Here is a 16,443-nt window from a genome sequence, read left to right on the forward strand (position 1 = left end):
AAGTGTCCAGGATAGCCAAAGTCCCAAAGCTTGAAACTTATGAAGATTATTCTCCATAATAGCTATTCTCACCACGATAAAAAATGCAATTCCAAAGCCAGTATTTATCAGTAGGTTTACTAGAGAATGAACGGTCTGAAATATATATTCTTATTTTTGCATTTTAGTATACTTCTTTTCAAAATGAGTTATTCTGTATTATATTTCAGACAGTTCTTCCTTGCAACTTATACAATTTGAACCTGATCAAGTCTGAATGGAAAGTTCTTAGGGGAATATTCTGGACTTATATTTCTATATATATTAATAAGCTATGCAGCATTTTCAGAATGCTGAAATTCCTGTAATAGAATTTTGAAATAAGCAAGAGCTTATCTTTTGAATAGTGAAGATCACAGACCTTGTTCTGTCAAAAGTAACAGAATGAGATCATCTACACAACCATTTATATTATTTGGCCTCATTTTCTATTGCAGAAAAACACATCTTAATCTTAAATTGTTTCCTATGCTACAAAAGAAAAGAGAAGATAGGCCTCTGATCAACTACATCAATCCTTACATCAATCATCAAGACAAAATCAACAATGTAAAAAAAGCAAAGGAAAGTATATTTATATTCGACCCTTAATGGTGATTTCTGGACACAATTAAAATTTATAGAAATAAGATAAAAGCTATAGGCATTTCAATTATGGTCAATTGAACAAATGAATAGTGCTTTTCAGAAATTTTTATATGGAAACTTGTGGAAAAAATAGTTTTCAGAATATTCAACTATATAAGCTTCTATATGGTGCAATGAACATTAATCTAAATATTTCCACTATTTTTTAATAAATATTTTTTACTAAAATATTTTACTATATATTTTTACTAAATGATGTGGACTCATTCAGACTTATTCTTATACTCTTATACCTACTCTGTGTATAGGTTTCCAGTATTGTGTTTGAATTGAGTCTAGTTGATGATGAAGCTTCCTGGATGGTTATGTGCCCAGATAGTATCTGTCCAACTCAACATAAGCTACTTCCTAAGCTGGTACTGCAGTATTCCTGTACTATTGAGATAGGAGGAAGAAAAAATTCTCTATGTATGGCATTTTTGCTCCTAGATCAAAGTGATAAGTTACTAAAAAAAGTGACAAATGGGATTGTTCTAATAAGAAAACTCTGAAAGACTGGATCTTGATAAAATGAAGAATATATGTTTTAAGAGGGGATGTGATGGTTCATTGATTAAAGATGCTGAACATGTCAGGGGAAAGCTGACAGTTTGGGTTGTAGACCCAAGCAATGCGCAATGGGATGAGCTTCCATTCCTGCCCCAGCTCCTGCTGACCTAGCAGTTTGAAAGCATACAAATGCAAGTAAATTAATAGTTACGCTTTGGTGGGAAGATAACAGCACCTTTGGCAGATAGCCATACTGGCCACATGGCTACAGAAATGGTTGTCAGACAACATTGGCCTCTTCAGCCAGAAAACCGCACCGAGTCTTCGGAGAAGGGTGGCATACAAATCTGATAGATAGATAGATAGATAGATAGATAGATAGATAGATAGATAGATAGATAGAGAGAGAGAGAGAGACAGACAGACAGACAGACAGACAGACAGACAGACAGACAGACAGACAGACAGACAGATAGATAGATAGATAGATATTACCTATAAAGCCCTTCATGGCACCGGACCAGGATATGTGCGAGACCGCCTCCTGCCGCACGAATCCCAGCGGCCGGTTAGGTCCCACAGAGTTGGTGTTCTCCGGGTCCCGTCGACTAAACCATGTCGTCTGGCAGGACCCAGGGGAAGAGCCTCCTCTGTGGTGGCTCCGACCCTCTGGAATCAGATCCCTCCAGAGATTAGAACTGCCCCTACCCTCCTTGTCTTTCGTAAACTCCTTAAAACCCACCTCTGTTGTCAAGCATGGGGGAACTGAGACATCTCCCCCTGCCTATGTAGTTTTTGTGCATGATATGACTGTATGTATGTTTTTTATATTGGGGTTCCTTGCTTTTAGATTTTTAAATGTACAATTGTTATTTTAGATTCTAATTATTAGATTTGTCATTATATATTGTCTTTATCACTGTTGTGAGCCGCCCCGAGTCTGCGGAGAGGGGCGGCATACAAATCTAATAAATAAATAAATAAAATAGACAGACAGACAGACTGATCGATCGATCAATCAATCAATCAATTAATCAATGGGGATGTGTATCATCACTGGACATGGAAACTTTTACCTTTCTATGTTTTAGAGGTGAAACAAAACTAGTTTCAGCTTTCATTATAACATTCTATTTTTTGTTCTTTTAGCATTAACATTCATGAGGAACTGAAACTAATTACCGTATGATTTAGGAATCAGTGAAAACATGCCAATTTGTTCGTTTGGTTATATTATACTATTGTTATAGAATTTACTAACATTTCAGCAGGCTGACTCTCGGTGGAATGTAAAGATATGAAGTAAAAGATACAACAAAAAGCAGAAAAAATGTTTGTTACTAAGGTTTTAAGCGTGCTTCATTTTAAGATACGAAAACAGTACTTACAGAATATTTTATACAATTGCATTTATAAGCATCCTACACAACCATAATCTGATTACACCCTCCCATTCTCCAAATTGTGGGCATTACTTTCACCACTGAGGAGTTATTTAAAACGAGTGGAAAAAATATGATTGTTTTTTGTTCTCTATTCAATTACATTTTATTTCATTGTTTAGCCCTATTATCATTATGATACTGGTTTTCTGCTTTAATTTTTTTTTAAAAAAATCTATTATGAGCCTACTCGGAAATAAGACCATATGATTTAATGTGTCTACTTCCATGTTACTGAGTATGGGGGAGGCAATCTTCAATATTTTAATTTTTTGCTAATCATAGCATCTAATGGGAAGACTAGTGTCTCACAAAGAACCGTGATAGTCTACTATTCAATTTATGGCCACTCTACAACAGCTATTGAAACATGCCTACTTAAACATCTCCTTTAAAAAAAAATGGCATTATCCTAGGGAAGAAAAAAACCCCCAGAGTTTTCTGATACAAATATGCAGAAGAACCAAGTCTGTGTGAGAGAGATTATTTGATGTGACAGGTGCTGCGTCCATGCTTCCTCAGCTTAAATTTTTCTAGTTTAAAAAGAATAATCCAATTGATGAGTTGTTTGAAAAAAGTGTGAGGTTAATCTTTCCATTTTATACCAAGCAGAGATTGGCAGAATTCCAGCATTTTAAGAAATGAAATAGAAACAGGGATGTAACTATCTTGTGTTGGCATTTTGTTCTGAGGCTGGGCCTCTGCTGCAGTGAAAATGTATGCTAAGTGTTGTTGAAATCCTAATCTATTTTTTTCAAAATACAACATGAAGAAAACTAATCAATACAGTAATACCTCGTCTTACGAACCTAATTGGTTCCCGAGGGAGGTTCATAAGGCAAAAAGTTCGTAAATGAATTAATGCGTGCAACGAAACCCGCCCCCCCCCCGCAAAATAACGCCACCGCCCGGCTGTTTCAATTGAAACAGCCGGGCGCTTCTCAGCATTCTTCCAATGCCAAACCCGGAAGTTCGGCAAAAGTTCGGGTTCGGATGGCCGCCGAGAAGCCCCGCCGCCCGGCTATCACCTTTTGAAACAGCCGGGGGGCTTCTCGGCGGCCTCCCGAACACCGAACCCGGAAGTTCAGGTTTGGCGTTCAGGTTCAGGAGAACGCTGGGAAGCCCCCTGGCTGTTTCAAAAGGTGACAGCCGGGCGGCGGGGCTTCTCGGCGGCCACCCGAACCTGAACTTTTGCCGAACTTCCTGGTTTGGTGTTTGGGAGGCCGCCAAGAAGCCTCACCGCCCGGCTGTCACCTTTTAAAACAGCCCGGGGCTTCTCGGCGGCCTCCCGAATGCCAAACCCAGAAGTTTGGGTTTGGCGTTCGGGTTCAGGAGGACGCTGGGAAGCCCCCCAGCTGTTTCAAAAAGCGACAGCCGGGCGGCGGGGGTGGGATCGTAAGATGGAAAACGTTCGTAAGAAGAGGCAAAAAATATCCGAACCCCAGGTTTGTATCTCGGGTTGTTCATATGGCGAGGGGTTCGTATTATGAGGTACCACTGTATTGGAATACTGGGTGGATGTGGGTGCCATTCACAAAGCACTCTGAATGTTCCTGCCTATTTAACAGCAATGATACTTATATTAAATACTCAGCTACGAGTATTTAATTATAGGTAATCAAGGATTATCTTGATTGCAAGGATTACAGGCATTTGTTTAGGGACTGTTCAAAGTTATAAGAGTGCTTAAAAAGTGACTTATGACTGGTTCTCGCACTTTAGTATTGTTGTAGCAACCAAGTGGTCACGTGATCATGGTTCAAATTCAAACAGGCGTGTACCGATATATATGATAATTGTACCATCCAGGAAACATGTGATCATCATTTGTGAGCTTCATATTAAGTGAAATTAATAACGATTTGAAAAGGTTTTTAAACAAAGTACTAGCTGTGGTTCATAGTTTACGTTAAATTGTTTGCATAAAATAAGGAAGTGTGCAAGTTTCTGTTATACTGAAGCAATGCATTTCCTAAATATTAGAACAAGTTTTACGAACAATTTAAAACTACCCACTTTAAGTATCATGAAATCTGGTTAAGACTATGGTAATTAAACCATAGTGGCTATTTGAAGGCAAACAGCCCTCCCCCAGTGGGACGACCTCGATTGTATTGAGATCTCTCTTTTTATTGTATTTTTCTTTTCCTGACATGTGGTACAGAATAACCAATTCGCGAACGCCACATACATTAAGCCATCCCCCAACTACCATTTAGTCATGCGTTGTATAAGGCAACCTCCTTGTGACTTCCCTATAGATAATTAATGGAAGCTCCATTCATTGCCTTTTCCTGGATTGTGTGTTTACTGGTGATTAGCAAAGGAATGAGAGTAAGGCATATATTTCCTTATACGTTATCTTCATGTTGTATATCAAGTTAATTATTTTCCACATGGTCATGGATTCTGCAGCTTGCTTACTCAGCTTGGACTTTGCTACCTTTCGATAGAGGAAGAATAAGGTTTATACAGCACCCATTAGGCTAAAACATCACCCTTCAGCAATATTCCATCCCAAAGTTCAGTGCCTAAAAACCTATGATTACAACAGCTATTTTGTTTTACCATTTATAAAACATGGACTTTGACCGCATCATAATTACTTAGCTTTATTATGACATTTATTTGCTTTTTCCTTCTCGGAATATGTCATCTTTGAATTGGCCAATAACCATGCTAAAGTTAATTGATTGATTGGTAAAATATCTATCTGTATGCTTTTGCTTTCTTTACAGCTTAGGTGGTGAAGTGGGGAAAGCAAAGGAGGGAAGCTACATAGGCAAACATTTCCGTATGGGATTTATGACGATGCCTGCACCTCAAGACAGACTGCCCCATCCTTGTTCAAGTGGATTTACCGTAAGATCCCAATCGCTTCATTCTGTTGGAGGCACTGATGATGATAGCAGTAGCTGCTCCCGGAAGCAACCACCACCAAAACCTAAACGAGACCCCAGTACCAAACTAAGTACATCCTCTGAAACGGTAAATGCTGGAACAACAAATAAGAGTGTAAAGCTGCCGGACAGGACTGAAGGTAAATGCTGAACTCCTATTTTTTATTCCTAGGGGGAAAATGTGGTATAGGATTCACTTACTGACATATACTCCAGTGTTTCCCAACCTTGGCAACTTGAAGACATTTGGACTTCAACTCCCAGAATTCCCCAGCCAGCGAATACTGGCTGGGGAATTCTGGGAGTTGAAGTCCAGATATCTTCAAGTTGCCAAGGTTGGGAAACACTGATATACTCATTATATCATAAAATGTTTGTTATTTGATGATCCAGTAAAGTAGATGAGATCCAAAAGTGATTTTTTTTAAAGAAAATGCTTATGCAACTAATATGTTCCTTCTTCTTTCCCCTGTGCCCAAAACCTGCCACTTTGAAACATAGAAACATAGAAGATTGACAGCAGAAAAAAAACCTCATCGTCCATCTAGTCTGTCCTTATACTATATTCTGTATTTATCTTAGAATAAATAGATGTTTGTCCCAGGCATGTTTAAATTCAGTTACTGTGGATTTATCAACCACGTATGCTGGAAGTTTGTTCCAAACATCTACTACTCTTTCAGTAAAATAAGATTTTCTCACCTTGCTTCTGATCTTTCCCCCAACTAACTTCAGATTGTGCCCCCTTCTTCTTGGGTTCACTTTCCTATTAAAAAAGCTTCCCTCCTGAACCTTATTTAACCATTGAACATATTTAAATGTTTCGATCATGTCCCCCCTTTTCCTTCTGTCTTCCAGACTATACAGATTGAGTTCATTAAGTCTTTTCTGATAAGTTTTATGCTTAAGACCTCCCACCCTCTTTGGACCCATTCAATTTTATTAATATCTTTTTGTAGGTAAGGTCTCCAGAACTGAACACAGTATTCCAAATGGGGTCTCACCAGCACTCTATACAGCGGGATCACAATCTCCCTTTTCCTGCTTGTTTTCCCTCCAGCTATGCAGCCAAGCATTCTACTTGCTTTCCCTACCGCCTAACCGCACTGTTCGCCCATTTTGAGACTGTCAGAAATCACTACCCCTAAATCCTTCTCTTCTGAAATTTTTGCTGACCCAGAACTGCCAATACAATATTCAGATTGATGATTTCTTTTCCCCAAGTGCATTATTTTACATTTGGAAACATTAAACTGCAGTTTCCATTGTTTTGACCGCTTATCTAGTAAAGCTAAATCATTTGCCATATTACAGGATGCCAGGTACTGATTACAAGGGCAATTAAAAAGAATTCTAAACTCAAAGAAGGGGGAAAATTGGCTTCAACCAAAGAGAAAACAAGCAGTTAATACATCCTATTATATCATAGAAGATACACTTACCTTCCCTGGTAGCGTGAGGATTATTTTAGAGCCAACATCAGGATATTATTACTGTCATTCTTAAGGTGATTTTCACTACAGAAAATCAACAAGGTAAGTGAAAAAGTTGTAGATATAACTGAGTGTCATGCTTATTTAATTCACAATGTGTCCAAATTGAAACATTTCTTAGCCTCTAAGCAGTGTTTGTTGGAGATTAAAGACATTGGACATTGGCAAGATTATCTATGAAAAAATTATTAGCCAAGACAGTTGTTTGTGATGCTTCTTTCATTATATGATATCAATAAGTCAATGCAAACCCTTCAAAATGAAACAATTGGGTTGGATAACAATGTAAATCCTGGTTGGGCTACTATAATGCATTCTACACTGCCCTTGAAGAGTAACTGGAAATTACAACTGGCAGCATTCAATTTTGGTGTCCCATATCACTGCAGTGGGGGCATTGGCTTCCACTTTTTCTTTCCAGGTGGAATTTAAGGTACTGATGATCAGATTTAAAGCCCTAAAAAGCACAGGACCAGATTATTTGCAAGTATATTTTTCTTGTTCCACTAAATCTGAAAGAGTGAACAAATTCCAGGTCTTTTAAATATTGCCGTCTTATGGCACTTACTTTTTTGGTAACTCAATCCTTTATCTTATGGCAGATACCTTCTTGATAGCCCATCCCTATAAATCCACGAGGAACCGTAGATTTAGAAATGAGCAGGAACAATTACACAAAAATAAATTTAGGTATTATATTTTTATGCAAAAGCAGGATATTAAAGTGAGAGAATCATGATAGAATAAGAATAAGGCAATTCAGTATCAACATTAAGGCATAATAAAATAATATTTAATTATTATATAAAATAATGATATAGCAAAAGGAATCTATAATATAAATGAGCCGGGGTGGCGCAGCAGGTAGAGTGCTGTACTGCAGGCCACTGAAGCTGACTGTAGATCTGTAGGTCAGCGGTTCAAATCTCATCACCGGCTCAAGGTTGACTCAGCCTTCCATCCTTCCGAGGTGGGTAAAATGAGGACCCAGATTGTGGGGGCAATAGGCTGGCTCTGTTAAACAGTGCTATTGCTAACATGTTGTGAGCCGCCCTGAGTCTGAGGAGAAGGGCGGCATAAAAATCGAACAAATAAATAAAAAATAAAATAAATTAAGTGTTTTGGGGGAGGTTGACATAATAAGGCAAATAAAATTACACGTTAGAGCTGAAGTCTTTTTTTCTAAGTTAACATTTCACAATTTTTGCCTTTCGTAAGCTCCTTAAAACCCACCTTTGTCGTCAGGCATGGGGGAACTGAGACATCTCCCCCGGGCGTATATAATTTATGAATGGTATGTTTGTATGTATGTTTGTTTAGTAAATGGGGTTTTTAAATATTTTAAACTATAATTTAGATTTGTTATGAATTGTTTCATTTTGTTGTGAGCCGCCCCGAGTCTGCGGAGAGGGGCGGCATACAAATCTAAATAATAAATAAATAATAAAATAAATAAATTTAGAATATATTATTTTTTTCTTTACATTTGTTCCACTATATGTGTCATTTTTGTTATTCAAGAGACTTTCTGAAAAATAATTTGGCTTGGCTTTAGTGAGTGCAAGTCTTTGCATTATTCAGAAAAGCATTATCTGTAGTGTTATACTTCATGTTGTACATTCCTGGGTTCTTTAAAATTCTTCATTTAACATAAACACTACACAGGAGACCTGCATATTTGTGATTAAATGTTATGGTTGCGCTGAACATGTTTCATTTCTTTTATTATCAGCTTTTTCTATGCTTTAAGTTCCATGTACATACTCATTGATATTCAAGGAAGTTGTGGGTACTGTGTGAAAACTTGTCTGTGCAGTGTTAAAATATATGACATACAGTTAGCAATTTAAGAATAATGTTTTGCTCAGAAACTAATTACTAATACTCGTAGTCAAGATATCCTAGTGATTCCTGATGAGGAAATTGTATTTAACAGTGTTGAAAAGCAGATCAAAATACACTTTCTGAATTTCTCACCTCTGTTCGATGTGTGATCATTGTTCAGTTATGCAGGGATGGAATATCTGTGTGTTCTGGCACATCATAATATTAAGATATCAATTTCTCATTTTTAAGTAAGAATATAGTTGTTCAGTGTTGTGGTTGGCTCTGGCCCAGCTCCTGCCCCAAGGAATGTGGCGGTGGATGCAGAGGAAACATCAACATGTCATAGGCCTGTTTTATTGCCGACAGAGGCAGGTAGTGCAGTTTCCTCGGATGAAGAAGAAGGTGGGGGTGACTTGGAAGAGGGGGGCTTGGCACACAGCCCAGGAAACCAATCTCCGTTATCTTCAGTTGATTCGGATGAGGAAGTATTAGACCCATCCATGCACAGAATTATGCATAGAAGACACCAATTGCAGAAATATTACAGGAGATAAGAAAGGCCACCTGTGTTTGGGTGGGGCTCCAGTAATTAGAGCTGCTGATATAAATAGCAGCATGTTGGTTTGGCCGTTGTGGAAGATTATCTGATCGTTGTTCTTCAGGACTATGCCTTGCTGTTTGCTGATTTTTCACGACTTTGAAACCAAAGCAGAGCAAAGTGTGTGTGTGTTTCACTTCGTGGAAGAAGAAGGGCTGTGACGGTTCTTCACAGCTGCTAGATAAGTACTTAAAGACTGATTAAGGGGATCGTACAGACTACCAGGTTGTTTTGGGATGAGTGCTCTTTGCAATACAAAAAGGGTGCTTTGTTTCTTTTGAATTTTTGTGATAAAGAACATTGTTTTTGAACTTTCAAGCGTGTGTGACTGAAATTTGTACCCTTGAATTTTCGGGAGACTCTTACCATAGAGCCAGGCAGAACGTTCAATAGTTACTGTTCTCTATAAAGATGTAAGCAAATGACAGTATTGATCCAATGCTATCAGTAACTCTGGCAAAACAGTTGTATAAATAAAACTCACATACATACATACATACATACATACATACATACATACATACAGTGAAGAGCTACAAAAAATTTTACTACCACACTGTGGGCGTGGCTTATGCATTTTCTTTCAACTTCTCTCAGTGCAAATTGGGTGCTCTGGGATGGAGCTCCATTTTCGCTACCCCATTGCGTTCCCCCGTCCAGGCAGCAGCCCACCCCTGCATGCATACATGCATGCATACATACATACATACATACATACATACATACATACATACATACATACACACAGCTCAAAAAAATAAAGGGAACAAGTTTGATTTCACAGAAGTTTGATTTACTTGGAGTTATATTGTGTTGTTTAAGTGTTCCCTTTATATTTTTTGAGCAGTGTGTTATATACGGTATATATTTATATATGTGTGTCGAACTGTCCACTTAGGAAGCAACACTGATTGATGATCAATTTCACATGCTGTTGTGCACATTCACCTTTGTACAGAATACAGTATTAAATGAGAATATTTCATTCATTCAGATCTAGGATGTGTTATGTGAGTGTTCCCTTTATTTTTTTTTTTGCATTTCATTTCCATTTAAATATTACTGAATTACACATAGTGCCATTAATAAAATTACTTTCCAAATGTAATCATTCCTTTTAAGAAAGTTTGACTGGGTGTTGTATAATGTTTCATTGCTTTTGCCCAACACTGTTTCCAGCGTGTCAATAAATATTATTTTTCTCAATGTATCAAAGTTTAGTCTTGTTTATATTGTTCAAACTTTATAAAATAGCTTAAATTTAATTTGGTCCCATTAAATAATGTGGCTCAAATATTTGTGCAGTCTTTAAGCATATTGAGATTAATATGCTAACTGAAATCATAGGCATCTGTATTTTCTGATTTACAATTTTCCACAAAGCCCATATTTTTGCCATCTATCACATTTTTCTATCTCTGAATCTATTTTTTATCAGTCACTTATTACTATAGTAAATACTTTTCAACTTATGCAGGACACTACCATTTTATTTGTTTAGCTAGGATATTGTGCAATTGCAAATGTAATTAATTTAAAATCATAATATTAGCATCAGCTAATGGCATCACATCAAGCATAATTTAAAAAAATATTCTGACTTTAGAATATTACTGGGGGTTTTTCTGGTAATTGTCCTAAGGGCAAGTCCTCATCTGTACTCAAAAATATGCCATAGTAATATGTTTGTTTTGGCTTCATCTTGTCCTGGATCTATTACTGAAACAGGCTTAAGTCATTCTTAGCTGTATTGATATTAAAGTTGTCTTTCCGTTGAAAAGCAGTATCAAACATATCATATTTCCTGGTTTTGCATCCATTATTTTGCAAAAAAATGGTGATGACTAGATGGACAGGCAATAGAGATTGCCTAGGACTCAAGCATATAATACCATACCTTTTTGCTGATTTAAGGATGGATGGATAACTCTGTAATTTATTGATGGGAAATGCCCTAAGAATGTTGATTGTCTCCATAAATCTTATTTTTTAATGTTCAATTTATCTACATGGATTAGTGGTAGAATATGTTTCTTCTACCACACTATTATTTTTCTCTTCATGGCTTTCAGGGTTAATTTATACTGCCATAAATCGATTGGTTGAAGCAGCATGCATTACAAAATAAACAATAAAATTCTTTTCAAAATCTATTATCGCCACCAATGAAACAGAGTTAGCAAAAGAAATGTCCCATTCTACTTTGGAATGTATAGAGACCCTGTTGGGATGAATCTGGACAGAAGTTGGAGGAACTAAAGAGCCTATTCTGTTCTGCAAGTAAAACTATTCTCACAACTTGGGACATTTTATTTTATTTTTTATTTATTTATTTTGTCCAATACACAATAATACACAATGAAGGTTATAGAGGATATAGTAGAGAAGAAATACGAGATATAGAAGAGACTAAAGGACAGGGGACAGAAGGCACTCTAGCACGCTTATATATGCCCCTTACTGACCTCTTAGGAATCTGGAGAGGTCAACTGTGGATAGTCTAAGGGTAAAATGTTGGGGCTTAGGGGATGATACTACGGAGTCTGGTAATGAGTTCCACGCTTCAACAACCCGATTAATAAAGTCATTTTTTTTACAGTCAAGTTTGGAGCGGTTAATGTTAAGCTTGAATCTGTTGTGTGCTCTTGTGTTGTTGTGATTGAAGCTGAAGTGGTCTTTAACAGGCAGGACATTGCAACATATGATCTTGTGGGCAATACTTAGATCATGTTTAAGGTGTTGTAGTTCTAAGCTTTCAAGACCCAGGATTGTAAGTCTAGTTTCGTAGGGTATTCTGTTTCGAGTGGAGGAATGATGGGCTCTTCTTGTGAAGTATCTTTGAACATTTTCAAGGGTGTTAATGTCTGAGATGCGATATGGGTTCCAAACAGATGAGCTGTATTCGAGGATGGGTCTGGCAAAAGTTTTGTAAGCTCTGGTAAGTAGTGTGAGATTTCCAGAGCAGAAGCTACGTACGATTAGATTAACAACTCTTGAGGCCTTCTTAGCGATGTTGTTGCAGTGGGCTTTGGCACTTAGATCTTTACTTATTAGTATCCCGAGGTCCTTGACCGAGTGGGGATTATCTGTGATAATTTGTTTATTAAGTTTGTATTTGAAGTTCTGATTCTTTTCGCCAATGTGTAGGACAGAGCATTTGCTGGTTGAGATTTGGAGTTGCCATGTGTTGGACCAGTCAGAAACTGAGTCTAGGTCTTTTTGTAGGGTAGTTGTGTTATCAGTGGGGTTGAAGAGTTTTACATCATCTGCAAAAAGAACACAGTTGCTTGTGATGAGGTCGCAAAGGTCATTGATGTAGAAAATGAAGAGTGTAGGTCCCAGTACGCTACCTTGGGGGACACCACTTTTAACAGGGACGGGTGTGGATATGGAGCTTCCTATTTTGACCACATTGCCTCCAGTGACTTTATAACATATTCATTCTATTTACAAACACAGGATTAAAAGGAAAAAATGAAATACCTTTTCAAATTCAGAATTACTGAAATGAATTGAAGAAAAATGGCTGAACTGTATTATATTTATTTATTTAACAATAAAGGCTTTTAGCAACTTGCCAAATTCTATGCTGAGGAGGAACATAATTATGTGAATTAATACTCATACCAAAATGTGGGAAATTAATTTTGGACCGGAAGTTCACTTGTAAAGTTTCCTTGTATCAAGGAAGTTTATGTGCATCTGTCTACAGTATCTGGGTCATGGGGGTCCTTCAACAGACTTTTGAGGAAGGCAGTGGTAAAACATGCAATTACATAGCGTGATCTGAAAATTCTCTGATACAGCTTATAAGCGTAATCACCCCTCCTCCCTTTCCTGTCCATTGATAAATTGAAATACAGGAGGAGTTTATATAGGTGCTGGCCCTGCCCATGTCTGAATTAGTGAAGGGGGAAAAGTCATGATATGTCACATGACAAAGCCCTGACAATGTGAGTTTGACATCCCTTGTCTAGATCTCTCAGTTTATTAGGAAAGCAACTGCATCTACCCCTTTGTGTCTCCATGAGACAAAATAGCAAACCTTACTTGACTTTCAATCCTGGATGATATCATGCGAAACCTTTACCATTTTTTTCTTCTGCCTCACCATAACCCACAGGTTGAGGATCATATGATTAGTAATGTACCTTTATAGAATTCAAAGGTCAGCTAAAGTTCATATTCTACATATTAGTCTTTCTTTTTCTCCCTCCCTCCCTCCACCCCGCCTTCTCTCTCTCTCTCTCTCTCTCTCTCACTCACTCACTCTCTCTCCCTCACACACACACCACTGGCAAAATTATTGTTTTTAACAATTTTAGTAATTCTTTTCCTTCTCCAGGAGTATGAACAAGATAGCTTGTCCTTCCTATCTATTTACTAATACTTGGATTCATTACTTATCTTAAAATGAAGACCAGTCAGGGCAATGTAAAAAGAGAGAGAAGGAATTCCAATATTGTATTAAATAAATACTATAAATCTAAACAATTCTAAATGCAGCATTTAATTAAGAGAAGGCTGAAGCAAGTTTCATATAACCTAAACATATCACAGGAAGGATACTTTCAGAGGTGGGCTACTGCCCGGATTGTGGGGGGACGCAGGGGGGGTAGCAAAAATGGAGCTCCACCCCAGAGCATCCAATTTATTTATTGCATTTGTATGCCGCCCCTCTCCATAGACTCGGGGCGGCTAACAACAGTAATAAAAGACAGCGTGTAAATCCAATACTAAAACAGCTAAAAACCCTTGTTGTAAAACCAAAAATACATACAAACAAACATACTATACATAAATTGTAAAGGCCTAGGGGGAAAGAATATCTCAGTTCCCCCATGCCTGATGGCAGAGGTGGGTTTTAAGGAGCTTACGAAAGGAGAGGAAGGTGGGGGCAATTCTAATCTCCGGGAGGAGTTAGTTCCAGAGGGCTGGGGCCACCACAGAGAAGGCTCTTCCCTGGGCCCCGCCAAATGACATTCTTTTGTTGACGGGACCTGGAGAAGGCCAACTCTGTGGGACCTAACCGGTCACTGGGATTCGTGCGGCAGAAGGCGGACTTGTAGATACCTTGGTCTGGTGCCATGAAGGGCTTTATAGGTGATGACCAAAACTTTGAATTGTGACAGGAAATTGATCGGCAACCAATGCAGACTGCGGAGTGTTGGTGTTACATGGGCATTTTTGGGAAAGCCTATGATTTCTCTCGCAGCTGCATTCTGCATGATCTGAAGTGATTTCAGATTTGCTCTGAAAGATGTTGAAAGAAAATGCATAAGCCATGCCCACAGTGTGGTAGTAAAAATTTTGATAGCCCTTCACTGGATATGTTTCATATCAAATATAAGATTGGAACAGCCAGACTCAGAAAGTTTGGTGAAGTACCAAAAGGAGCCCTTTTGAGAGCTGCTTTTCAGGTGTCGTCATGCCCCCATCGAAGTCTGAATCTCTGTGGGAAGATGAGCTGGAATAAGAACTGACAGAGATGGAGGAGCCGGCTCCATTGGCCTTGGAGGAAACTAGGGACATTCAGAACCAGTCCAGGCAAGGCTTTTCTGAATATGGAAGACCTGCAGATAGGGAGAGCACAGAAGACGAGCAAGGACTACCCCCACCTCCCAGTCCAAGAGCAAAGAGGAAGAAGGACACAGAGATCAACACAGATTGAGCCTGCTGTGAGGGAGGAGAGTTCCCTGCCCCTTTTCACAAGGCACAATTGGGGATTAGTGGTTGGATTCAAAAAAATTTTAACTGCCATTTCTGTGGGCATGGCTTGGTGGGTGTAGCTTGGTGGGCATAGTAGGGGAAGGTTATTGCAAAATCCCCATTTCCTTCCAATCAACTGATATAATCTGTTGTGGTTAGCTCTGGCCCAGCTCCTGCCCCAAGGAATGTGGAGGTGGAGGTGGGGCAGACATCCACATGCCGCAGGCCTGTTTTGCTCCCAGTAGAATCTGCCAACGAAGTCTCCTCTGACCAAGGAAGCGTGAGTGACAGGGAAGAGGGGAGTTTGGCAGACAGCCCAGGAGGAGATCAGTCATCTGTATCATCCCTGGATTCTGAACAAGAATTAATGACACATCCACGCATGCGTAGAGTGATGCATAGGAGACAACAACTGAAGGATTATTACAAGAGAAAATGAGGCCACCTGTGGTTGGGTCCGGCTACTGTAATTAGTGCTACAGATAAAAGTGCAGCCTGGTGTTTTAGCCTCATGGCAGTTTATCTGATTCATTGTTTCGTCAAGATCATGGTTTTTGTTCTTCAGGGTTGTCTGTGTGGACTCTCTGGACTTTAGAATTGGATTCAATTTCCCAGTTATTGGGTGAGCAATTGGACTGCATTTAACCTGTGCCTTGTGTGTACCAGAAAATCCCTTTGACATTTAAAAAGGGAGCTGTTTCTGTTTTTCTGTTTATAAAAACTTTTGGGTTTTCCTTTTATCGTGTGGTGTGTGTCTTCCTGGACTAATTACCCTGTAATTACAGGCAGTTGAGACACGCCGGCAGAACATAATCAAGAGGCACAGAATAGATGGGCATGGGACCAGTCAGAGGTGTAGCACTGAGATGTAAAATGGGAGGGGCATTTATCGGGAACAAGCATTGAATCTGTGGAACCTCATGTGCGCTTGCCAAAGGCTGGAGATTGCTGTACTCTATCTTGTGGAGTTTGCCACTGAATTGCTTGCTCTGGTTATTGTTTAGCTAGCCTGTTTTATTGGACTGCTGGCCCTTGTTGCTGTTCGGTTAACGTGGCTTACTGGACTATTTGCAGCCAGTAGGCTTCTGTAGGTGCATGTGAGAGCTTTGTTCCAGAATTTATAATGAATGTGGGAATGTTTGGGGGCACAACTGAAGCAATAAAGGGGAGTTATACCTGCTCTCTAGTTATGTTGCTTTTGTGCCATGCCCCAGCACATCACACCAGGCATGGTTATAACACTTCCACATCTGGCTCAAAACTCCGGAATCCCGGTTAGGTGGCAGTAGAAGGTAAGG

General features: G+C 38.8%; 1 protein-coding gene across 1 annotated transcript in view; it reads left to right on the forward strand.

Moving 5' to 3' along the window:
- NYAP2 (neuronal tyrosine-phosphorylated phosphoinositide-3-kinase adaptor 2) overlaps positions 1–16,443 on the forward strand; it is a 170,387-nt gene that overhangs the window by 91,010 nt on the left and 62,934 nt on the right. Inside the window, exon 2 of the mRNA XM_070754085.1 lies at positions 5,357–5,658. Coding sequence (XP_070610186.1) covers positions 5,357–5,658 — 302 coding nt within the window. The remainder of the gene's footprint in view (positions 1–5,356; positions 5,659–16,443) is intronic.

Source organism: Erythrolamprus reginae, chromosome 5 (assembly GCF_031021105.1).
Source record: "Erythrolamprus reginae isolate rEryReg1 chromosome 5, rEryReg1.hap1, whole genome shotgun sequence".
Lineage (NCBI taxonomy): Eukaryota > Metazoa > Chordata > Lepidosauria > Squamata > Dipsadidae > Erythrolamprus > Erythrolamprus reginae.